Source organism: Mus pahari, chromosome 7 (assembly GCF_900095145.1).
Source record: "Mus pahari chromosome 7, PAHARI_EIJ_v1.1, whole genome shotgun sequence".
Classification (NCBI taxonomy): domain Eukaryota; kingdom Metazoa; phylum Chordata; class Mammalia; order Rodentia; family Muridae; genus Mus; species Mus pahari.
In genome coordinates this window covers 72,640,888-72,663,509 of record NC_034596.1, presented here as the reverse complement: position 1 = coordinate 72,663,509, position 22,622 = coordinate 72,640,888, and the positions used below count along the sequence as shown (strand labels likewise).

Below are 22,622 nucleotides of genomic sequence, written 5' to 3'. Positions count from 1 at the left end.
TTCTGATTCAAAATGCTAAAACATAAAAACTTCCCTCAAGGGCCAGTATAGTTATAATTCATACAAGAATAATCTGAAGGTGAAGATTCAACATTCAAGATAAACTGGAATAAGAGATTGCTGCAAAGTCTAGTCCCTGGGTAAATCTGGTTCACAGACAAGAAAAATAACTTGAAATTTGCCTAAACTTGCTGTGGTGGTTGATCATTTTCATTGCCAGTTTCATTGGATTTAGAAGCATCAAGTCAATAAGGGTATTTTCAGAAAGGCTTGACTGCAGACTCAAACAAAAGTAGGCATCCATCGCCTTTCTCTCTGTGTTGGGGTCCCAGACTGAATAAAAAGGAATAAGCAAGTTGAGTCCCTGCATTACACTCTGCCTCCTGACTGCAAACAAGTGACCTGCAGCCTAACACCCCTGCCAACCTGAGTCTCCTGCAATAGTAGACTGTACTCTCAAACTGAGAATCAAAATAACTTTTGGTCTTTAAGTTGTTTCTTGTCAGGTAGTTGATCACAGTAGCAAGGAAAGTAACTGAAACATTGGCCTTATTTCTCCATGTCTAAGAATAGCTAAAAATAGGTTTAGAGTAATTCTTCCTTATTCATCAGAGATGCATTTAGAAACCCCCATCCAGTAGATGCTTGAAATTATTTACGGTACCAATTTTCCCAATACATACAAACCCATAGTAATGTTTAGTTTATAGATTATACATAGCAAGAAATCAGTATATCTACCTCTGTACTTTCTAGCAATAAGGAGCAAAGCAAAGGCTTCATGAAAGCAAGCCCTACAGCATGGCCACAGACCATCTGTAACAAAGATAGCTACTAAGTGAGTGTTGGTTAGCATGTGCAGTGTGGATTGAATATGCAAAGAGATTATTCACATCCTGGCAAGATGGTAAGAGATCTCAACTGTGCCAGTTGGAATGATATGCAATTTAAAACTTGAGAACAGTTTATTTCTAGAATTTTCTATTTAGTATTTTTGGACTGTGGTTGACAATGGCTAACAGACTAGAAAGCAAACAATAGATAAGGGTACTACTGCAATTCTGCTTACTTCAGAGGGTTATTGAACTAGTAAGGTGGTTATATTGATAATGAAGACACTTTATCATTAGCACAATTAGCATATACAGAATCCTTAGTAAATCATTAGTTTCAATATGTAAATCTTTCTTCAGTTTGGACACCTCCCCCCAAAAAATAATGGAGGCAGGCAAAACAGAACAATGGGTACCAGGGGCAGTATACTTTTTCACCTATATCCTTAAAACTATGATTTAAGGGCAAGGGGGACATTCCTTGAAGAAAATGAAGAATTACTATCTGGTAGATAGACTAAGTGGTAAAGAGAATGAGAACAACTTCCCATAAAAATGCCTGCCTGTGCTCATAAGCACTAGGAAAACATTTTAATCAAAGAATTTTAAAAGTTGAGAAGAGTTATAAACATTAAGGATAAGAAGAAGAATCTCAAAGAAATTAAGATTGTTCCTCCTCTCTCCATGTATTTTGTGGGGTGGGGAGGGGGGAAGAAAGAGAGAGAGAGATAAAACAAAACTCTGATCTGAAGAACTCTTAAAACTCAACATTTTAGGAGTGGAAGCACCAATTCTTGAACCTTCCAAAGTGAGTGGGAAACAAAACAAAGTTACTAGGCCACAAAAGCTATGATCAAAAAAAAAAAAAATCTTACAATGTACAAGCCATTAGCCTATCAATCTTTCCCTATCATTAGACAGATAACTATATCCCGTATCTCTAAAGTTCTTTTCCAGCCTCCACAATGGCCTTTTGTATATCAGCCAATCTCTAGCTAGGACACTCAGCCGTATCATTTATTATTTGCTATTAACAATGCTGCCATTACATATTACTGATAATGAGATATACAGACTCAGCAAGAAAGACGAGAGTGCTGCTTCCCAGACAGCTTTTTCAAGAGCTTTAGTCAACATAATCGAGAAATAGATCACTGGCTATTTGGTTCTGTGAGCCTTCCTGTCCTTCAATTTGAAGTTCAATAACTGTTATCATTTAAAAGCAGAAAGAAGAAGCTCCAGCAATTATTTCATAAACTGGTATCTGGCAGGATGAAGAAGGCAAAAGAATCAAAGTAGTAGTAATTAAGTGTAATACAGCTCTGCAGCAATCTAGAGGGTTATAATACAAAAGTCCACAGTAGACTCAGAGGTCAAGGGACAAATTTAAGCACTAAAACCATAGTACCATATAGATAATAAAACCACAATGGCAAAAACAAGCATCCCAAAATATTTACTTCCATCTCACCATTTCAACGAAAGGGGCTGAGTCCAGTCATGATTGATGATAAAAACAGCAAAACAAAAACAAAACAAGAGAAACTACTTGGCTGCATTACTGTGAAACACAGTGGCAAGCAATGAAGGAACTTCACTGGAGACCCAGCGGTGCTATGGCTTGAGATCTGTGCAGCAGGGAATATGCGACTAGGCAGCATACCCCTCTAAGTTCTTCATTTCTTTTTAAGATTTATTTATCTTATTATTTGATATGTGGGTATTTTTCCTGTATGTATAAAGGTGCACTGCATGTGTACCTGGTATCCAGAGAGGTCAGAAAACTGCATAGAATCCCTTGGGACTGTAGCTATAGATGGTTGTGAGCTGCCATGTGGGTGCTAGTAATCAAACTCAATTCCTCTGTGAGAGCAACAAGTGCCATTAACCTCAAAGCTTATTCTACAGCCCTCTACATTCCTTAAAAACTATTACTAATTACTACCAAGTGATGACCAACATTGGTAGTAGACAACAGGACCTCAGCAGTTATTAGATCAGACATAACAGATTAATCAAATAAATACTGTTTTGCTAAAATTATCAGGTGAGCTAAAACCCAGATATAAGCATGATATTTAGCTTCTAGGCTATGTTCTAGTCTCATATTGGGCACCATTACTGATTTAAAAAAAAAAAAAAAAGGATTTTTTTCCCAAATAATCCTGGAATTTAGAGTAACAAACTGATAGTCATGTTGCAGAACAGTACCAAGCAGAAAATAAAAGAACTTCTTCCCTACCTTTCTTACCATCAACCTTAATTTCTATTATGAAAACAATCTTGGAAATAGGCTCCAGCTCTTCTCAAATCTGGCCTTAGAGCAGTCCTGTCTAAACTGGGTCTGTGCTCTCAGAGACACACCTGCAGATCATACACCTACAGCAGATCCTACAACTATTCAATGCAATAAATAGTAAGTCCTGTGAGCTGCAGTCTGATGAGCCCCGCTCCTCCGAGAGTCTATTACAATCTACGATTACTTGAGATTATTCAAGGAAAGGACACAAACTAGTTGAGAAAAAGTAAGCTCCACCAAAAAGATGCATGTAAGAGGCTTGGTTTAGTTTAAGGATGCAGAGAGACTGAAAGTGAGGGATGGGAAAGAGGGAAGTGAGGCAAGGATTGAAGAGGAGGGATGGCAATGCCATGTCAGACAAAATGGACTCTTAGTCAAAACTGCTCAACACAGGTCAAACAAGCGCACTTACTATAACAAAGGGGTTGCTTTATTATTAGACTGTAACAAGTGTAGACATACCCAACACAATGGCATATAGACAAAGCAAATATTAAAGAACTAAAAAGAAACTCCTGCAGCAACAGAACTAGTAACAGCAGGAGACTTGATACCTCATTTCTAGCAATGCACAGATCATCCTGACAGGAAATCAATGGGGGAACAGTAGACTTTAACTCTCAGACCAAACAGGACCTTCTAATAATAGTCAAAAACATGTTCTTCTGAAGCACACATGAAACATTTTACAATGTACATGATATGTTATGCTTCAAATAAGGCTTAGCAAATATGTTTAAAACCATATTAACGAGATATCATTCAGCCTTCAGTTACCCCCTTTTTTCCTGAACTGGGGCTCTAATCCAGGGTCTTGCATATATTAAACAAATGCTTTATCACTGGACCATCCCCCCAGCCTCATATTGGGTACCATTACTGACTATAAACAACAATAAAAACAAACAAACAAAATAAGGAAATTTATACACTGTCAAAGAAATAAGAGGTAATCGCTTCTTGGCCTTTTGGCTAAGATGTAGAAATAAGAGGTAAATCAAGATATTATCCCAAGACAAAGTGTAAACACAACAAGCTCAAGCTTGGATGTAAGAGTGCTAAGAGCTATCTATCAACAGTTGTAAATACCTACATTTAAAAAGAAATATCTCAAGCATCTCAACTCAAAACTTAAGAAACCAGAAGAAGTACAAACTAAGGTAAAGTACAAAATATATAGGTTACCAACAGCTAGTATATTCAATGAGGAGAAAATACAAGGGAAGATATTCAGTGATTATATGACTTAATATACTTACTGACTTTTCTTCCAAATGGGGGGTATGTGTGTGTCCATCCCCGGTTCATGTGTGATGGACAGAATACAATTTAGAAGAGTTGGATCTCTCTTTCTACAACATGGGTTCCAGTGATAACTCAAGTTACCAGGCTTGGCATCTTTACCTGCTGAGCCACCTACCAGCCCTAGAAAAATCTGTTTTAAAAGCCCAATGGGGGGGAGGGGGAGACTCCTATATTTTAGGAATTCTTGAATTCCTGGTGGGACACTGTCACGCAGAATTTAGTATGTGTCTACCATTATATTTAAGTCACATCTTATAATTTATGCTTTGCTAGGTTTATCTCTGTGAATTTGAAACCAGCCTGGTCTATACAGCCAGTCCCCAGGCTAACCAGGATTACATAATCAGATCCTGCCTTTAAAAAAAAAAAAAAAAAAAAAAGAGTATAGCTTTGGCTTATTTGCCAAGATATTCCTGGAGTGTAGCTTGAAACCTCGTAATACAATGCTGCAGAGCCCTTGTTCTCATCTCTATCTTGCACAGGACCCTCCAGCAGAACATACACAACACAAAGAAAAGCCTTCATGTCAGACAGGCTTGACAAGTGATGAATGGTAGCGTTATGTAATCCCTTTAGTGTTTTGTTTAACTTTCAGACAATGAAGCTAAGTGGAAGGACAGAATTGGGTAAACTTTCTGTTCGTGTTGGCAAGTGTGTCTCTGATGAACTGAACGTAAGCATTTGCATTGCTGAGGGTACCAGAAGTAAGAGCTCTGAGGTACCGTTCTGAGACGTATTCTAGATTTCTCAGTAGCATTCTACTATTTACACTTAGGGTTTAGTCATTATGGTAACATTCAGAGGTGAGTTAAGATTTCATGTTATGTTCCTGAACACCAGTGAATCTCTCAAGTAGGTTCTCTTAAAAGTCAAGTTTATTTTTCAAATTTGTGTCTTCCTCAAGCCAAGCACTCATAATAAGATTCAATATTTTCTACCATTTCACAGAGCAAATGCAGTGGTAACCCAGTCATACTCCCACCTAAAAAGATAACAGGTTTGCCCCTGGAGATTTTTCCCTAAAGGACTTTGTAAAGTCAATACAGTTTTTAGGGAACAGCAGTAATAATGATGAAATAAAAATTCGTCCCTACCCTATAGTATAAAAATGCTTTACCAGAATACAGTTATTCTATCTAATATTTGTGTCATTGCTTGTATCATCTAAACAAAAACAAGAACCTGCAGGAAGTCCACAGCATTACAAAAGCACTGTGCCTATTAGCCCACCGAGAATGGCAAATATCCTGCAGTTCTTTACTCCTTTCTTCTAGAAAAGAACAGAAGTTCTAGAAAAGAACAGAAGTTCTATTGTCAAATTCTGAAAGCAACTGAAGCAATCAATGTAAAAAGGAACAACTCTACCAATTGTTTTTAGAGTAAGAGATACCCCCCAACAACAGACACTGGCTTTGTCAACCATGGGCTTAGGGTATAAGAAGAACAGAGAGTATTGGTAGCTTGGGGCTATTTCTCTAAAAATCTAAAATGCCCAACAATGGGGAGATAGAACGGGCAGAGACCACCTCCACTAGATAGATATGGTCCCTAGGTGAGGCAGGGGACCACCCACCCATCTTCACAATTTTTAACCCAGAATTGTTCCTGTCTAAAGGAAATGCAGGGAAAAAAATGGAGCAGAGACTGAAAGAAAGGTCACCCAACTTGGGTGTACCAGCCCAACTTGGGATCCATCTCATGCACACACACACCAAATCCTGGCACTATTGCTGAGGCCATGTTGTGTGTACATGGCTGTCCTCTGAGAGGCTCTACCAGCAACTGACTGAGACAAATGCAGATACTTACAGCCAACCATTGTATTGAGATCAGGAACCAATATGGAATAGTTAGAGGAAGGACTGAAAGAGCTGAAGGGGATTGTAACCCCATAGGAAGAACAACAGTGCCAATTAACTCAGACCCCTCAGAGCTCCCAGAGACTAAGCCAAAAGCCAAGGAACATACATGGGCTGGTCCGTGGCCCCAGGATCAGGTGTACAGTATATTGCCTTATATGGCCTCAGTATGAGAGGATGCACTTAATCCTGTGGAAACTTTATGCCCCAGGGAGGAAGGATGCTGTGGGGGTGACGGGAGATAGGTAGATGGATGGGGGAACACCCTCTCAGAGGTAGGGTGTATAAGTGAAGAACTAGCAGAGGAGGGACTAGGAAGAGGGACAACTTTTGGAATGTAAATAAATAATTTAATAATAATAATAATAAAATGTAGTTGTAAAAAAAAAATCCACAAGCCACAAATTTCATTTAGGGAGTAAATTTGCTGGACATATTTTAAGCCTGGTAATAACAACACTCCATACTTAGTTCCCACTTCACAGTTATCATGGTGCAAAATATTCACATCCCGAGTTTTTACACTGGCCTCATAAAACAGGAAGCTCACAAATTCCTTTTTCAGATCATGAGCTGCACTGGCCAGCGTCAGCAGCACGTGTGGATGCTCCTTCCCTGGTAAAAGTCCAGTACTCTGTTCCCGATAACAGAAAAACAAGAGCTAGCTTCACCTCCCTGAGGCCTGCTTCATCATGAGGCGGTCACAATTCTCAGGAGGTTTGAGTGTTTGGGAACAGAATGAAGTAAATGTATTCTCGAGGCCCCTTCCTAGGAAATCTTAGAATTTATCCACTCTAGCAGTGCTTCAAGAATACCAGAGAACCTTCAGAGATTGTCAGGCTCATGCTCTTCCGGACATAGGATATCTTTTGCCATAAGAATCAAATTTTCAGGTGAAGATATTAAATCTGTTCTTCTCTTCCAAGTTGGATGTCTTCACCCTGACGGACATGCCCTTCTTTTGCAATTCAGCTCTGAGCACTGCTGTTTACATTTTGATCTTGTTCAGAAATCTCATCAATTGTGTTCTGACTCATTGCCCTAACTTCAAATTCACTCAATCCTTTTATTCATTTTCTTTTTATTATGTTTATTTATTTGGAGCAGCATAATACAGTGTACATGTGGTAGTCAGAAGACAGCTTGTAAGAACTAGTTATCTCCTTCCACCAGGTGGGTCCCAGGTATTGAACTCAGGCTGCTCTGGCTTGGCAGCAAATATTCTACTAGCTAAGCCATCTTGCCATTACCCATCCTTACAAATTTTCTGTGTCTACTACATGGCTTATTCCAATGACTAATAAGATCAAACACTGACAATACTCCATCATCTTGAAGAACTGCCACAAAGCCCAGTTTTGCAGTATCTGGCATACAATTGTCAGTAATTACTTCATTGATCAGGTGATTTATTGTCTAAATCTCTTAAGATTCTCTATCCACTTTTGACAACTACTTGGATCCTATAGGAACCTGAAGAAAGTCAATTGTATTGAGAATTTTGGTTTCTTTAAAACTCCGGGTTATGTGTGTATGTTTTTGTTTTAATCCCAGGTATGGAAGAAGAGGCTGCTTCACAGCAGGTAATTATGATTTGCCTTGTGCACTATTAGGGGCATGATTTTTGCCAGCTGCAGATAGTTTAATTTTGGGACTCTGGAGAGGTCCAAGGGGGCTTGTGGCAGCTGTTACTCCCTTGCTGGTGGTCCCTGCTGGTCCCTGCTGGTCCCTGCTGGTCCCTACTGGTCCCTACTGGTCCCTGCTGCTGTGCTTGCTGTACATTTGCTGGACTGCTGGTTTGCTATTGATGGATTGTTAGATATTTTGACAATGAAGACTGGAATTGTCCACAGATACTAAATGTAATCTAAAGAGTTTTATGTCCCTTCTCTCTAACCTTCTTTCTCTCCTACCTAGTGCTAGGGTGTTGGAAGGGATTGGGGAGGAATAACAATTAGAAGAGTATTTGCTATAAGAACCCAATTAAAAAAAAAAAAAGCCAACAGCCTATCTGTACTGTGTTGTTTTGTGTGCAGCTGGAGCAGTACAGTACCATTGCATGACCACTAATGCTCTCCACTTCCTCAAGGCAGCCTGTGTAATCACTGAGGCCAGAGATAAACCCAATAGTAAATTATAAAGAAAATCTCAGGAAACCAATAGTAAGTAAAGGGATTAAATTAGTAATCAAAATATATGAAAGCCCTGAACCAAATATATTTGCAGGTAAATTCTATATGCACTTAAAGAAAAAGCAATGTGAATCTTTCATAAAACTAAAGAAATAAGAATTTTCCAAACTCATTTGAAAAGGTCAGTATTATTGCCATACCAAAACTAAATAAGGATACTACAAGAAAAGATTTAAAAACAGCAGCCCTGTTTCATTTATATACAATAATAGCCTTCAAGAAATATGAGCAAACCAAATTCACTTTAAAAGAACCACGTGGGTCTACAGAGGTAAATCAGAAATAAGACAGAAGATGCTCACCCTCTATACTTTTATATGATTTTGGTAACCACAGCCAGACAAATTAGCCAAGAAAAAGAAATAACAAATCTAAATCAGAAGTTAGATTGTGTGTTTGTTTGGATCTGATATGATCATACATACAAAAACTCTAAAGACATCACCAAAAATTTGGTGGTACTAATAAAAATATTTGTAAATATTAAAGCTGAAGGGCACAAAGCCAACATATAAAGATTACATTTTTATATACTAGCAAATGATCCCTTAAAGAAATTAAACAACCTCATTTACAATGGCATAAAAAATGCGAATAACTTCAGAGAGGTAAAAACTTGTGCACTGATCTATAAAACTGTAAGACACCAATTTAAAAAATACATATGATGCAAATGAAAAAATACCCTATGTGTATGGAATAGAAAAATTAATATTGCTTTAAGGTTCATACTGCACAAAGCAATCCACAGATTCAATGTTGTCTCTATAAAAATTCCCATGACAATGTTTAAAGAACCAGATAAAGCACTCTTAAAATTATTTTTGGAACTGAAAAGAGTGCTATCACATGAAATTATCTTGGGGGAAAAAAAGAACAAACCTAAAGATATCACATTTCCTGACCCCAAACAATGAGTCTATAATAAACATAACAGTATGATACCTGCTTATAAGTATAATTATTTTCTACTTTTAATAATTTTCTAATTATATATCCAATAAAGGATAATAATTAAAATATATAAGGTACTCACAGCAAAATAAATAACCTGACTGAAAATAGAAAAAGGAATTAAATAGACAGTTTTCCAAACAAAAAAATAAATGGCCAACAGATACCTGAAAAGGTTCTTCAATCACTACCCATCAGAGAAATGCAAATTCAAATTATGATGTATTTTCTTACACTTGTTAGGATAGTTAGTATAAAAAAAGGTCAGAGAGAGTAAAGAATGGTGGTGTACACCCAACCTAGTACCTGGGTGATGAATGCAAGAGAGGTCAACCTGAGGTCCTTAGAGAAGCCCTGTTGTAAACAGAACAAACAAGCAAACAAACAAGAACAGAGGGGAAAAGGAGACGAGAAGAGAGGACAGAGAGGGAGGGAAAGGTCAGAAAAGAGGAGAAAATAAGTACTGGAGAGATTAGAGAGAAGGGGAACCATGGTAATAGTTTTGGGATATACATTGGTGAAAAGATTTAAAAATACAACTACCAAACAATATCCAATCTCATTTATTAGTAAATATTCAAATGAAATGAAATAAGTATCTTGAATCACACTAGCTAATCTATAGCAACAATCTAAGTGTCCCTTAACCGATGACCACACACACACACACACACACACACACACACACACACACACACACACGAGACAGTAAATCCATAAAAAGGAAAGTTAAAGGAGACATGAAGTTGGGAGCAGAATCTCTTAGGGAAATCAGGGAGAGAGGGTAGGGGGATGGAGCTGAGACATGGGGGACAGATACAATCACTTCATTATATAGATTTATATGAAACTGTCAAGGAATTTTTCAAAGAAAAGAAACCTTGCGATTTCTGGCATCATGGATAAATCTGTAATATATTATGCTATGTGAAATGAGCCAGCAAGAGAAAAACAAATACTGTAATGTGCTTACTTAGAGACAGAATCAACCTCATATAAGCATGTGCCTAGGGTTAGAAAGCAGGAGAAATGCAATTGGTTCGAGCATTCAGCTGTGAGATGAAGTAAGTTCTGTATATCTAATATACAGGCATAAAGTAGTAATGCTTGATTGTTTGCTGGATACTTCTAAGACAGTACATGCTATCAACAAACACACATTCACACACATACATGTGAACCATGTGGTAAAGAGTATGTCCACTCACTTAACTGTGGTAATCACTATACACTATGTATGCATAGTACACAAATTATAAAAAGTGTACAACTTATAGATTCCCACTCTGGGTTTTGGCAGTCAGATCCAAGGCCCAGCACTAAGGAAGCACCCTACCACTGAGCTATGACCACAACCCATCATTTATCAGAAAATTATACCTCAGTAAAGCACCTAAGTGCATTTCCCTTAGCTACTGACTATCACCAAAAGAGTAAGAAAGGTGCACAGAGAAATGTAAATGAGAAATTGACATATTAACACTGATTTTTTCAGAAAAGACAGGTCTGTTACTTGTTTGGAAACAACTTACATACCATACTTTGGACTCCTTTAAAAATAAAACAGATAATAAGTATACCATAAATTAAGATACTAATAAAAGAAGAAATCAGATTTATTACATATAAAAACTCTCGGTGGTATTTTATGAATATTCTAATATTCTGTGAATCTAATGCTATTAAAAAAAGTCTATGAAAAATAAAAATGGGGATTTTGTGGCATAAAAAAGTCTAGTAGAGTTACACACTAAAGTCCATTTTAGTTCTTAGATTTAAGAATTTAAATATGGCCAGTGTGAGAATATTTCCTATAGGATACAAATCCTTCCTATTTGTATATTTACTACTTTGAAGGTTATTTCTCTAATGTGTTGCTGTGTTTGCTAATTACTTGTATTATTACATTCTAATCTTACTTTCAGGAATTAAATTAGTTCCCTGTGTTTTCTCCTAGAATCATTATACTCTGCATTTAAGACAATATAAGAAATTGACTTGTGTACTTCGCATTTTGTTTTCAGAGAAATATCATTTAATATATACTAAATGGCAATCCTAGAACTTATATTTTTTTCAAAAGTTCAACTACCAAAAAATGTAATAATGATTTACATTTATCATGGGCTTATTTACTGTACTCACTTTTACTTTATACATGTAATTAGAAAAGCATAAGCACAAATTATATTTACAAAATAATTTTAAATTATTTCATTTAGAAAAATCTCAGAATTAATTCTTCAACAAGTAATTTAACCAAAACATTTGAGCAAACATTTCATCAGAAGTCAATATTCAAATTTTGTTTTTATACCACATAATCTACTTATACCAAATCTTGACTATATTTTTTTATAAACTGTAATAAGCAAACCGCACAAACACAAATGCCTGTTTAATAGAAGCTTGAAGCAGAGAATCAGCTTTAAGGTAGAAGCCTACTAAAGATTAGGCATAATTGTCTAACTATGTGCTTACCGCCAGCTAGGGTAAGCACTAAGAATGCCATTTAAATCTATACCATCATATTTCTATAAACCAGTACTGCTAAAATTGTTCTAATACACAGAGACTTTATATGTAATTTTGCTTAAAACAGGAGAGCAATCTTTCAAAATCACTGTAATATTGCTGATGATGTTAATATATGTGACTCTTGTTTGTATGGCATAATTAATTTCTCCTCACAGCAGTAGGTAGTACTAACACAATCATTTTTCTTTCATTGTTCACTAATAAGATAGTAATTCCCATGAGAATCTTACTGAGAACATAGGCTTTAAATATAATTAGCCAAAGGACGTTTCACTTTATTTAGAATAGTTCTCATGTACATTTTATCTACATGACAACTAACACCAAAATGTTTTCTTTTCTATGAGGGATAAATTGCTAGAAATGTGTAAATAGGAGAAACAAATTTAGGCAGGCAGATATTAGGTGCACCTCTCTAGAAATAAACAGAACAACTAACAGAATACTACCCTTTATCCAAAACCTGTTAACCTTTCATTAGAAACCCTTTAAAGGTGCTATTTTTAAGTCTATAACATCTGGAAATTAGAAACATTAACTGCAGCCTTGGTTTGAATTCCAATGCACTTTAATGTGAACCCACATGCTCTACTTCAAGTATCAGTTGTTACAAAAACTGACAGTAAGACACTTTCATATATTGTTAACTGCCACAATCTATATGGTATGATTCTTAGCAATACTCTTTGAATAATATCTTACTGTCGTATAGATTGGCTGATCAACTGCAATTAGCAATTAATTATCTTTTGAGATATCAGATAATCTACCACTCTTAAATAGTACCACTTGCCAATCTGCACTGAAATTAGAAAAAGTCTCAATGTCTCATTTATAAATTATATCTTCATGGAAGCCCAAATGAAGCATGTAGGGGCATACTACCTTTCATGGTGTCCTAAATCCAAAAGAATTTCATCTGCATGTCTTTGGAGTTCATTTCCTTCTAAATGCTTTAATTTCTTCAGTTCACTTTGTAGAAAAAACCAGAGCTCTTTAGCTCCATTTTCAATCCTCCTTCTTAAGATTTCATGATCCTTCCCCAGACCTGCAAAGAATAGAAAGCATAAGTGTTTCTAACATTTGGTAAGAAGAATTTTCAATTATTTGTTCTAAAGTCAACATATTAAGATGGAAAAGAATGTGAATAATCACATACCATTTCTAGCTTGTTTCTTATAATTTTCAATCTGTTCTTTGGCCTTAAGAAGCTGTTCTTCTAAAACACGGACTCTTCCTGTAGCCGTCCCCTGGTCCATGGGGCCTTCTGGTATTCTGTATTCAGAGAGGAAGATGTGAATATTTATACTGTACAACAAAACACATGTATACTTTGCTACACCATATTTATTAGTGTCTCTAAAGGTCATTAAGTATACCCAAAAAGAGTTACAAACTGACTTTCCAACTGTTGAGGATTCATCATAAGGATTGGCATGAGAAAGAACAAGACCAGAAATGAACTGTGTAGTTGAATTTAAGTTCTTCTAGGAGCTAAGAAATCTTTAGAGCCATATTCTAAAAACTTTCTCCTTATTTGGGGTGTCACCTTTTGTGGCAAAATGGTCAATTTTATAGTGGTGCTAAAAATAATAAAAATGTGGGAGAAGGTGAAGTGACTTAAAGCATGTAACTGAAAGCATCTCTGCAGAGTCGTCAATAGCAAAGGCAAAGCAATTCTATATTAATCTCAGAATCAGGTTATATGTCTGTTTCAATTGGTGGGGGAAAGATAAGAGGGGAAGAAAAATACATTAAAAAAATTGAGATTGTCTTTTCTATTTGTCTGAAACAAAGAAATCATTCAGTAATACAAATTGTTGAAAAAAATATAGGAACTCTAGGATCCTTTGCTTCTATCATCAACTTATCTGTCCTACTTCTTTCCAGACCTGGCTAACTTCCAGCATCCTTGCTTTTAGATGACTTTCATCAGTACTTTATACTCCACTTTGTTATAAATATATAAATACTACTTTGAGTAGGCTAGACAGGGATGTTCCAAAAATATTTGCATCTTAATTTCTGAAATTTATAAATATTACTTTATATGGCAAAAAACAAACAAACAAACAAAAACCCCAAAAAACAAAAAACAAAAAACAACCCAACTTGGAATATGTGATTAAGGATCCTGAGCCTGGGAGGCTGTCAAGTGTGATGTAGGTGGGTGGTAAATGTGATCATGAGAATCCACAGGAAAGAGGGAAACAGGGAGACTTTTCTACAGAATAGAGAAGGGTACATGGGTGCTCACATTTAAGATGCAGGAAAGACCTAGGAGTGAGAAATGAATTTTTTTTTTGGAAACTGAAAAAGGAAACAGACTTTTCTCCTGGAGCTTCTCTATGAAATACTGCCGCCAGACACCTTTTTCTAGTTCAGAGAAAATCATTTCTGACTTCTAGCTTCCAAAACAATCACAGGTAAGGGAAAAAAAAGCCTGTTGTTTAAAGATAGCAACTTCCTGGTATTTATCTCAACCCCCAGAGGAAATACACACAGAGAGAAACATATTCTTTTGCAAAATTGTAAATATTAAATAATGGGTTGATTCTTCTTCAAAAGTATAATTATTAAAAAAAATTTATCTATTCTTAACACCAGTGACCTTTGCAGGAACTTAGTTTCTAAGTTATACGTAGTAGAACCTAAACCAAGACAATAATAAAATCCTTTGGTACTAATGTGGTTAGATAGGTATTTTGCTTTTTAATAAAAAGCAACTTTTCAAACATATTACAGAACTGATGAAGCCAAATTAACTATTAATTACCTCTACTGCACTTCAGAATGTGTTTAGTATTATAATTATTGTTTTACATATAGTATAACTATATTTAGTACCGAGAACATGAAACTGTATGTATTAACATCAAACAGAAGCAATAAAATGATCATCTTCCATACATGTATCTTGACTAATATATGAGTATTTAAATATGCATATACATAAACAAGGCATGTACTGATATGTAATTTTTAATAGCTGACCCCTCTTCTTTCAAAATCAGATGGGTTATTTCTTGGAAATCATGTAAAATGAAAAGAACAAAAATCCTTTTACATCTTGGGGTCTATTATGGAGGCACTGTGCCATTGACAGTGACTTCTCAACCAAAACATAACAAAGATTAAAAAAAAATTCAAACAACAGAAAGATTATCTCCAGGCTCTCCTTATCTCATTTCTTCCTATACTGCTGGATAATATCAGGGACAAAATAGACATAAAAAATAACATGCACTCTTTTTAGCAGATTTTCATCAAGTATTAAATCCAATCTAATTCTAATAAATTGGAATGGAAGTAGTGATTTATATTACATTATTATATATAATTATATAATCCAACTGTGAGTACAGTATAAAGAAAAAGAAAAAAAGAAAGCAAAAGAACTATTCTTCCAAAACACTATCTAGAAACGTCTATCTGCATGAGCAGTCTCTTTTATTTAAGCTTGAGAATGGAATGTTCTCCTATCACATTCACTATACAAAAGATACATAGGACTTCTACTTCCTACCATGAAAACAATAAAGGAAACCAAATTTACTATCCTGTTTGAAATTAAACAAAACCAAAACTGTATGTGTACACACATATACAAAAATGTATCATCATATGTTTTTATAATATATGGCATATTATACACACATACATATATATATTTCACACATGCATGCACACATACACACCATGAGCTCATACACTGTATCAGACAGCCTGGTCTATTCAGAGTAACCCTTTGCCTCAAAAATGAATGAATGAATGAATGAATGAATGAATGAATGAATGAATGAATGAATAGAGGGCTGAGTCTACTTAAGTGGTAAAACATTGGCAGCACATACAAGATCCTCAGTCCAGTCCCCAGTACCATAAAAAGGAGGAGAGAAAACTGGAAAAAAAATACTTGTAAGACAACCCATAAAGAAAAAAATGAGAAAAACCAGTTAATTAAAACATACTTAGCATATAAATAGCAGTCATTTGAGGCTGGAAGTCTATGTCAGTGGCATTTTTCAGGCTCAAGTTTGAGTATACACACACACACACACACACACACACACACACACACACACCAAACATATTAAAGAGAAATTTAAAGGGACAATATAGGAACCAGAGCAATGGCTCAGTGGTTAAGAGAATTACAGCTCTTGCAGAGGACATAGGTTTGGTTCCCAGCACTCATGTGGCAGTTCACAACAGTGCACAATTCCAAGTCCAGAGGATCTAACACCTTCTTCTAATCTCCAAAACCACCTGGCACACATATGATGCACAGACATAAAAACAAACAAAATACTCACTAAAGAGACAGTATTAAAAACATATTTAAAAATACAACAAAGACCATAGTTGAATTTACAGGGATGAGAACGGTCAAACAGAAAAACAATGACTAGAATTTATTGAAGATCCTTATAACTTAAGGAACAAAAACTAGGACAAATGAAATCCTAATTAGAAATAGAAAATTAACAAAAATCAAAGAAGAAATCAATAAAATAGAAATTGTAAAAAAAAAAAATCAATAGGGAAAAATCCATGACTCTAAGAGAGAAATGGTTCGACAGAAAAATCAATATATGGATAATTGTTTCTCAAAAGGGCCCCAGTGTAAACACTTTCAATTTTCCAAGGCTACACATGAAGACAAGGCTATATACAGGTACATATCTAACATTTAAACCATAAATATTTAAAAATATAAAATTGTTCCTAGTTTGTGGCTTATCAAAAAGATATGGCTGGTAGAATTGGAGTCTGAGGGTTTTGTTTGACCACACCTACTCTGGATAGACTAATCAAGAAACAGGGAAACTCTCAATTCAAAGTATAAAGCCAATATTGCCCCAATATCAAGAGCATGGAAAGATATTACAAGAAAAGTACCAAAATCCCTCAAGAACAGGCATTCTTACAATTTTTTAAGCAAATGAAATGTATATATAAGAATAGTAAATCACGATCAAACTGATTTTATCTTTGAAATGAAAGATTGGCTTACTTTAAAAATTAATCAAATTGTTTTAAGAAAACTTTACAAAACATTTAATGCCATCTCAACAGAATAAGGAATTGAGGCAATAGCATCATCCTTTCCTTATGAAAAGTATCAGTAAACTAGGACAGTGTAGGGATGTTCTCTACTTGGCAATATGCATCCATGAAAATTCTATTACTAAATATATATGTATATATATTTATTCCCCAAGACTGGAAAAAATTACTTCTCTCAATTTCTCTGTAACCCCTTCCTTGGGAGTTTTGTTCCCAATTCTAAGGAGGAATGAAGTATCCACACTTTGGTCTTCCTTCTTTTTGAGTTTCATGTATTTTTGCAAATTGTATCTTGGGTATTCTAAGTTTCTGGGCTACTATCCACTTATCAGTGAGTGTATATCATGTGTGTTCTTTTATGATTGGGTTACTTCACTCAGGATGATATCCTTCAGATACATCCATTTGCCTAAGAATTTCATAAATTCATTGTTTTTAATAGCTGAGTAGTACTCCATTGTGTAAATGTACCACATTTTCTGGATCCATCCCTCTGTTGAGGGACATCTGGGTTCTTTCTAACCTCTGGCTATTATAAATAAGGCTGTTATGAACATAGTGGAGCATGTGTCCTTATAACCAGTTGGAACTTCTTCTGGGTTTATGCCCAGGAGAGGTTTGCGGGATCTTCCGGTAGTAATATGTCCAATTTTCTGAGGAATGCCAGACTGATTTCCAGAGTGGTTGTACAAGCTTGCAATCCCACCAGCAATGGTGGAGTGTTCCTCTTTCTTCACATCCTCTACAGCATCTGCTGTCACCTGAGTTTTTGATCTTAGCCATTGTGACTGGTGTGAGGTGGAATCTCAGGGTTGTTTTGATTTGCATTTTCCTGACGATTAAGGATGTTGAACATTTTTTCAGGTGCTTCTCAGCCGTTCTGTATTCCTAAGTTGAGAATTCTTTGTTTAGCTCTGTACCCCATTTTTTAATGGGGTTATTTGAATTTCTGGAGTCCAGCTTCTTGAGTATTTTGTATATATTGCTTATTAGTCCCCTATTCGATTTAGGATTGGTAAAAATCTTTTCCCAATCTGTTGGTGGCCTTTTTGTCTTATTGACCGTGTCTTTTGCCTTACAGAAGCTTTGCAATTTTATGAGATCCCATTTGTCGACTCTTGATCTTACAGTACAAGCCATTGTTGTTCTGGCCCCACTTTCTCCTCTATAAGTTTCAGTGTCTCTGGTTTTATGTGGAGTTCTTTGATCCACGTAGACTTGAGCTTTGTACAAGGAGATAAGAATGGGTCAGTTTTCATTCTTCTACATGATAACCACCAGTGGTGCCAGCACCATTTGTTGAAAATGCTGTCTTTATTCCAATGGATGGTTTTAGCTCCCTTGTCAAAGATCAAGTGAACATAGTTGTGTGGGTTCATTTCTGGGTCTTCAATTCTATTCCACTGATCTACCTGTCTGTCACTGCACCAATACCATGCAGGGGTTTTTTTGTTTTGTTTTGTTTTTAAATCACAATTGCTCTATAGTACAGCTTGAGGTCAGGCATGGTGATTCCACATGGAGGTTTTTATAGTTGAGAATAGTTTTTGCTATCCTAGGTTTTTTGTTATTCCAGATGAATTTGCAAATTGCCCTTTTTACCTCAGTGAAGAACTGAGTTGGAATTTTGATGGGGATTGCATTGAACCTGTAGATTGCTTTCAGCAAGATAGCCATACCATTTTCTTTTACTACTGCTTTAGCACTAATAACTGAATCTTTTTTTGCTTTCTTGTTGTTTGTAAGGTTGGAAACTGGGCTTAGACAAAACAAGTTTTATGTTCAAAGCTTATCTCAAAATTTCCCTCTAAACCACTAAGACATTTATAAATTTATCTTCATTATTTGACTATGGGAACAAAACATTATTTTCTCCACAAGAGAATAAAGGAGGTTAGGGAGAAGATAGAAAAGGAAAAATGATGATGGTGTGGAGGGAGATTAGAAGAATAGTTTACTGGTAACTAGCTTGCCTCATATCCATGAGGACCTGAATTTAATCAAACTGCCACACACACAATTATCACCACCACAACCACCACCACAACAAGACTAACCAAAGCTAAATAAATTAGTCCAGATTTAAGCAAATACATTTATATATTCTTATATATTCTTTTCTCACAAATCAATACTATATATAAATGTATATACACAGATGTACATAAAAACTCCAATGTGTACATTTATACAGATTTCAATGACTAGAGTCCTTTCAATGTAAAGTAAGAGAACATTAGCACAGCTGAATACTTACCACAACAAACTGTCTAAATTTTCAAAGCCAATACTTGAAACATTTCCTTAATTCACTTTTTTTGTTTTATTGTCAGTGTTAAAAACAGTTTAGTAAGAATAGCTATTATAATGTATAGTGTTCCAATTATATTCAAAGCACTGTTTAGCATATTATATATATATAGTATTTCACCTAAAGTATGTATATATATATATTTATAATTTCATCTAAATTAACAATAATACTGAAAAGTAAAATATATTATAAATTAAGAACACTGAGGTTCAGGTTAAGCAAATTTGCTTGTGATTCTAAAGCACAGCTAAAGCTGGAAATAACTTTTCTTAACCTTCATTGTTAGTAGAATTAAAACACATAAAGAACAAATTCAAGTGAGACAACATGAATTATAAATACCTGATTTAAAATGTTTGTCTGTGGAAAGAGAGGCCCCTTGGTCTTGTAAACTTTATATGACCCAGCACAGGGGAAGGCCAGGGCCAAGTAGTGGGAGTGGGTGGGTAGGGGAGCAGGGGCGGTGGTGGGGTATAGGGAACTTTCGGGATAGCATTTGAAATGTAAATAAAGAAAATAATAAAAAAAAAAGAAAAGAAAAGAAATGATGGGAATGCCACCACAAATTCAAAAAAAAACAATGTTTGTCTGATTTAGTTGTCCATATTGGTCAGTTCTGCTAGAGCCAATTATGCTTGGTGTTTTAATTAAGAGGTACTCATAAGACTCAGGCCTCCAAACTATATTTCTATCACATTGCTATGTGCTTTATATAAATCAGACCACTCTGAGATATGCATAATCCCAATATATATGGATAAGACAGATGACTTCATCATAGTAACTGAAAAGATCATTCAAAATCAGTATTTTGATTTGTTTAAACTGCTCTTGATAATAGCCAGTGGCTGAAACAAAACAAAAACACTGATTAAATGTTCAGGCTGTAAAGAAAGAGAGACCATAACAAGAACTGAACCACTTATTAGCGGTGTAACACTGGGTAAATTATTATTCCCCTATTTTCTTATCTATAATACTATGAAAATAACAACTGCACAACAACAGAAGATCGACTTTGTGAACTAGATGTGCTCCAAAAGTAGTTCAACAAATGTTAATATTTTTATTGTGTTCTTTTCTAAAATAGCATAGAATCCTGTGGAATGTCTTTATGGTCTATCAGAAAACTTTTTTGGAGACGTTAAAGAATATAATGACAAGTTCCTTTCCTGAGATTGTCAGGATTACTACTTTTAAAACAAAAGAAAATCTGCATACAACAGTACAGTTTTAGATAGGGCTTTGCTTGGAAAATTCAACAAACTAGAACTTTAAACTATTTTTAAACAAAATGAATCTTTTAAAGTCATTAAAAATTGCTTAGTTGGTATTTTTGAAATTGACTACTTATGGATTTGGCTTCTATTCATGCCCCTTCGGCAATGTTAGTTGACAACTATCTAAACAATATGATTTAGTAACTTCCTGAGTTATTAGGCAAACCCACACCATAGTTTTTATATTAGTTCTGAGAGAAAAAAAGAAAATAGGGATTTTAGAAGTTTCCTTCTCTACACAATTAAAAAATTTAAGATATTCTTAAAATTTTTCAAAGGTACTATCTGTATCCCTTTGACCGTAGCCAGAACTCTGCACTCTGGTGCAGAATCTTGTGATTCAGGATCTTCATTCCCAGAGCCTCACCAACAACAACAGTGTCTAGCCCTCGGCCTAGTCCTGCAGCACCAGTAATAAAACCACTTACCCAGTAGTTTCCACTAGTCTATGCTGTAACCACATGGTATATAGCTGGGCACTGGCTTATGGACCATTCCTGCCTGCTTCCCCATAATAGTGTCTTACAGTTTTTGCTGCTAGCAGGAATAGAGATTATTATATACTATTCTGTCTTCTTTCACCAAGTCACATCAACAGGGTTATTAATCTTCTATCTAACCCAGAGATCTTCTAAATGTTTCCCCTTAGGAGTTATTTTAAGTAAAAAGGTGGCTGAATGGGTCTCAAAGCTTGCGGTAGAGTATAAATTATCAGATTCCAAAATGAAAGTATCAGACAAAAGCTATTTAATGTCATTGATATTAAGGTACTCAAGAAGGGCAGCCACATATGAGCCACCCTAAAAAAGGATGAAGAGTTTGTATGTGATGGAGAGAAAAACATTTAAAATGAAAGAACAAAACAAAACAAAAAGCTAGCAGTTTGAAAGGCTATGATACTCATACCCATGAACACAGTACTTTCTACTGTTACCTGTATAGCAAGTGGAAGGACAGGGAGTAAAGACTCACAAGACTGAGGTTTCCGACATGGTTATAAAATAAAGATTTGCCCTAGGTCATATTTTTGGCTTAACTTTTTTTTAATCTTGTAAGAGTCGTGACATGTTTCTTAATAAATAAAAGTTCATTTCATAATAACTTGCCTAAATATAAATACTTGATTTAGAAATATCTAATATTGACAACTGATATTAATTTCATTAATAAGCTTTAATAAGGCCATAATTTATAAACCAGTCTAAGATTATTTTAAAGATGCATAATATTCTAAGGAACCCAAAGAAACAAATACAAACCCTAACAGATCTTTGTCTAATAATCCAGTAACAATTTCCTCAAACTTTAAATGTAAACACAGGACAATGAACAAGTATGTTTTTAACTGATCTAAAACATTCTTACTGATCATACTTAAAAACTTTGATTTTTTTTTCTTTACACTGACCTTTAAATCTCTTTAAGACTTGTGTAAATGTTGAAAAACCAAAAAACAAAACAAAAAAAGACTTGTGTAAATGATAGTTCTTCTATAGAAAGTCTGCCTTGAAGTAAGACTTTATTACTTCCAAAATCAGTCACATTTCTTCCTACAAGTTTCCCTTTGCGTCAAGCACATATAATCAGCAACAATACACAAGCTAATGAAACGATTCCCCTTGTTCAACAGTCTTATCACTACAGACGTGCTACAGGATTGCTTGAAAAGCATTTATCATTCTTAACAGTGGTGTATCATTTTCATAAATGCAAATAAAATCTCTTTTCAATTTCCCATCTTACTAAAGAAATCACCATTTGCTGTTTATTTCTTAATATCTCAGAGCAAATATATTCTTTTCTTTCACGTCCTAAAAATACTCTCTGAAAGCCTTTTGTGTACTTTGACTGAGTGGAGAGAGACAGACCAAGAAATGCTTAAATTCAGAACAACAAAAGGATGGCATCTAGGGATGTTAAATTTTAATAAAACAGTGACTAATCTAGAGGTACAGATGCTTCTTAAGACCAATGCAAA

The 22,622-nt window shown here is 35.2% G+C and overlaps 1 protein-coding gene across 5 annotated transcripts in view; it reads right to left on the bottom strand.

The window, feature by feature from the left end:
* Fut8 (fucosyltransferase 8) overlaps positions 1–22,622 on the bottom strand; it is a 290,411-nt gene that overhangs the window by 84,371 nt on the left and 183,418 nt on the right. For all 5 annotated transcript variants that reach the window (XM_029540852.1, XM_029540853.1, XM_021201869.2 and 2 more), the window contains exons 5-6: positions 13,140–13,255; positions 12,866–13,028 (exon numbers count right to left, since the gene is read on the bottom strand). In XM_029540852.1, coding sequence (XP_029396712.1) covers positions 12,866–13,028; positions 13,140–13,255 — 279 coding nt within the window. The remainder of the gene's footprint in view (positions 1–12,865; positions 13,029–13,139; positions 13,256–22,622) is intronic.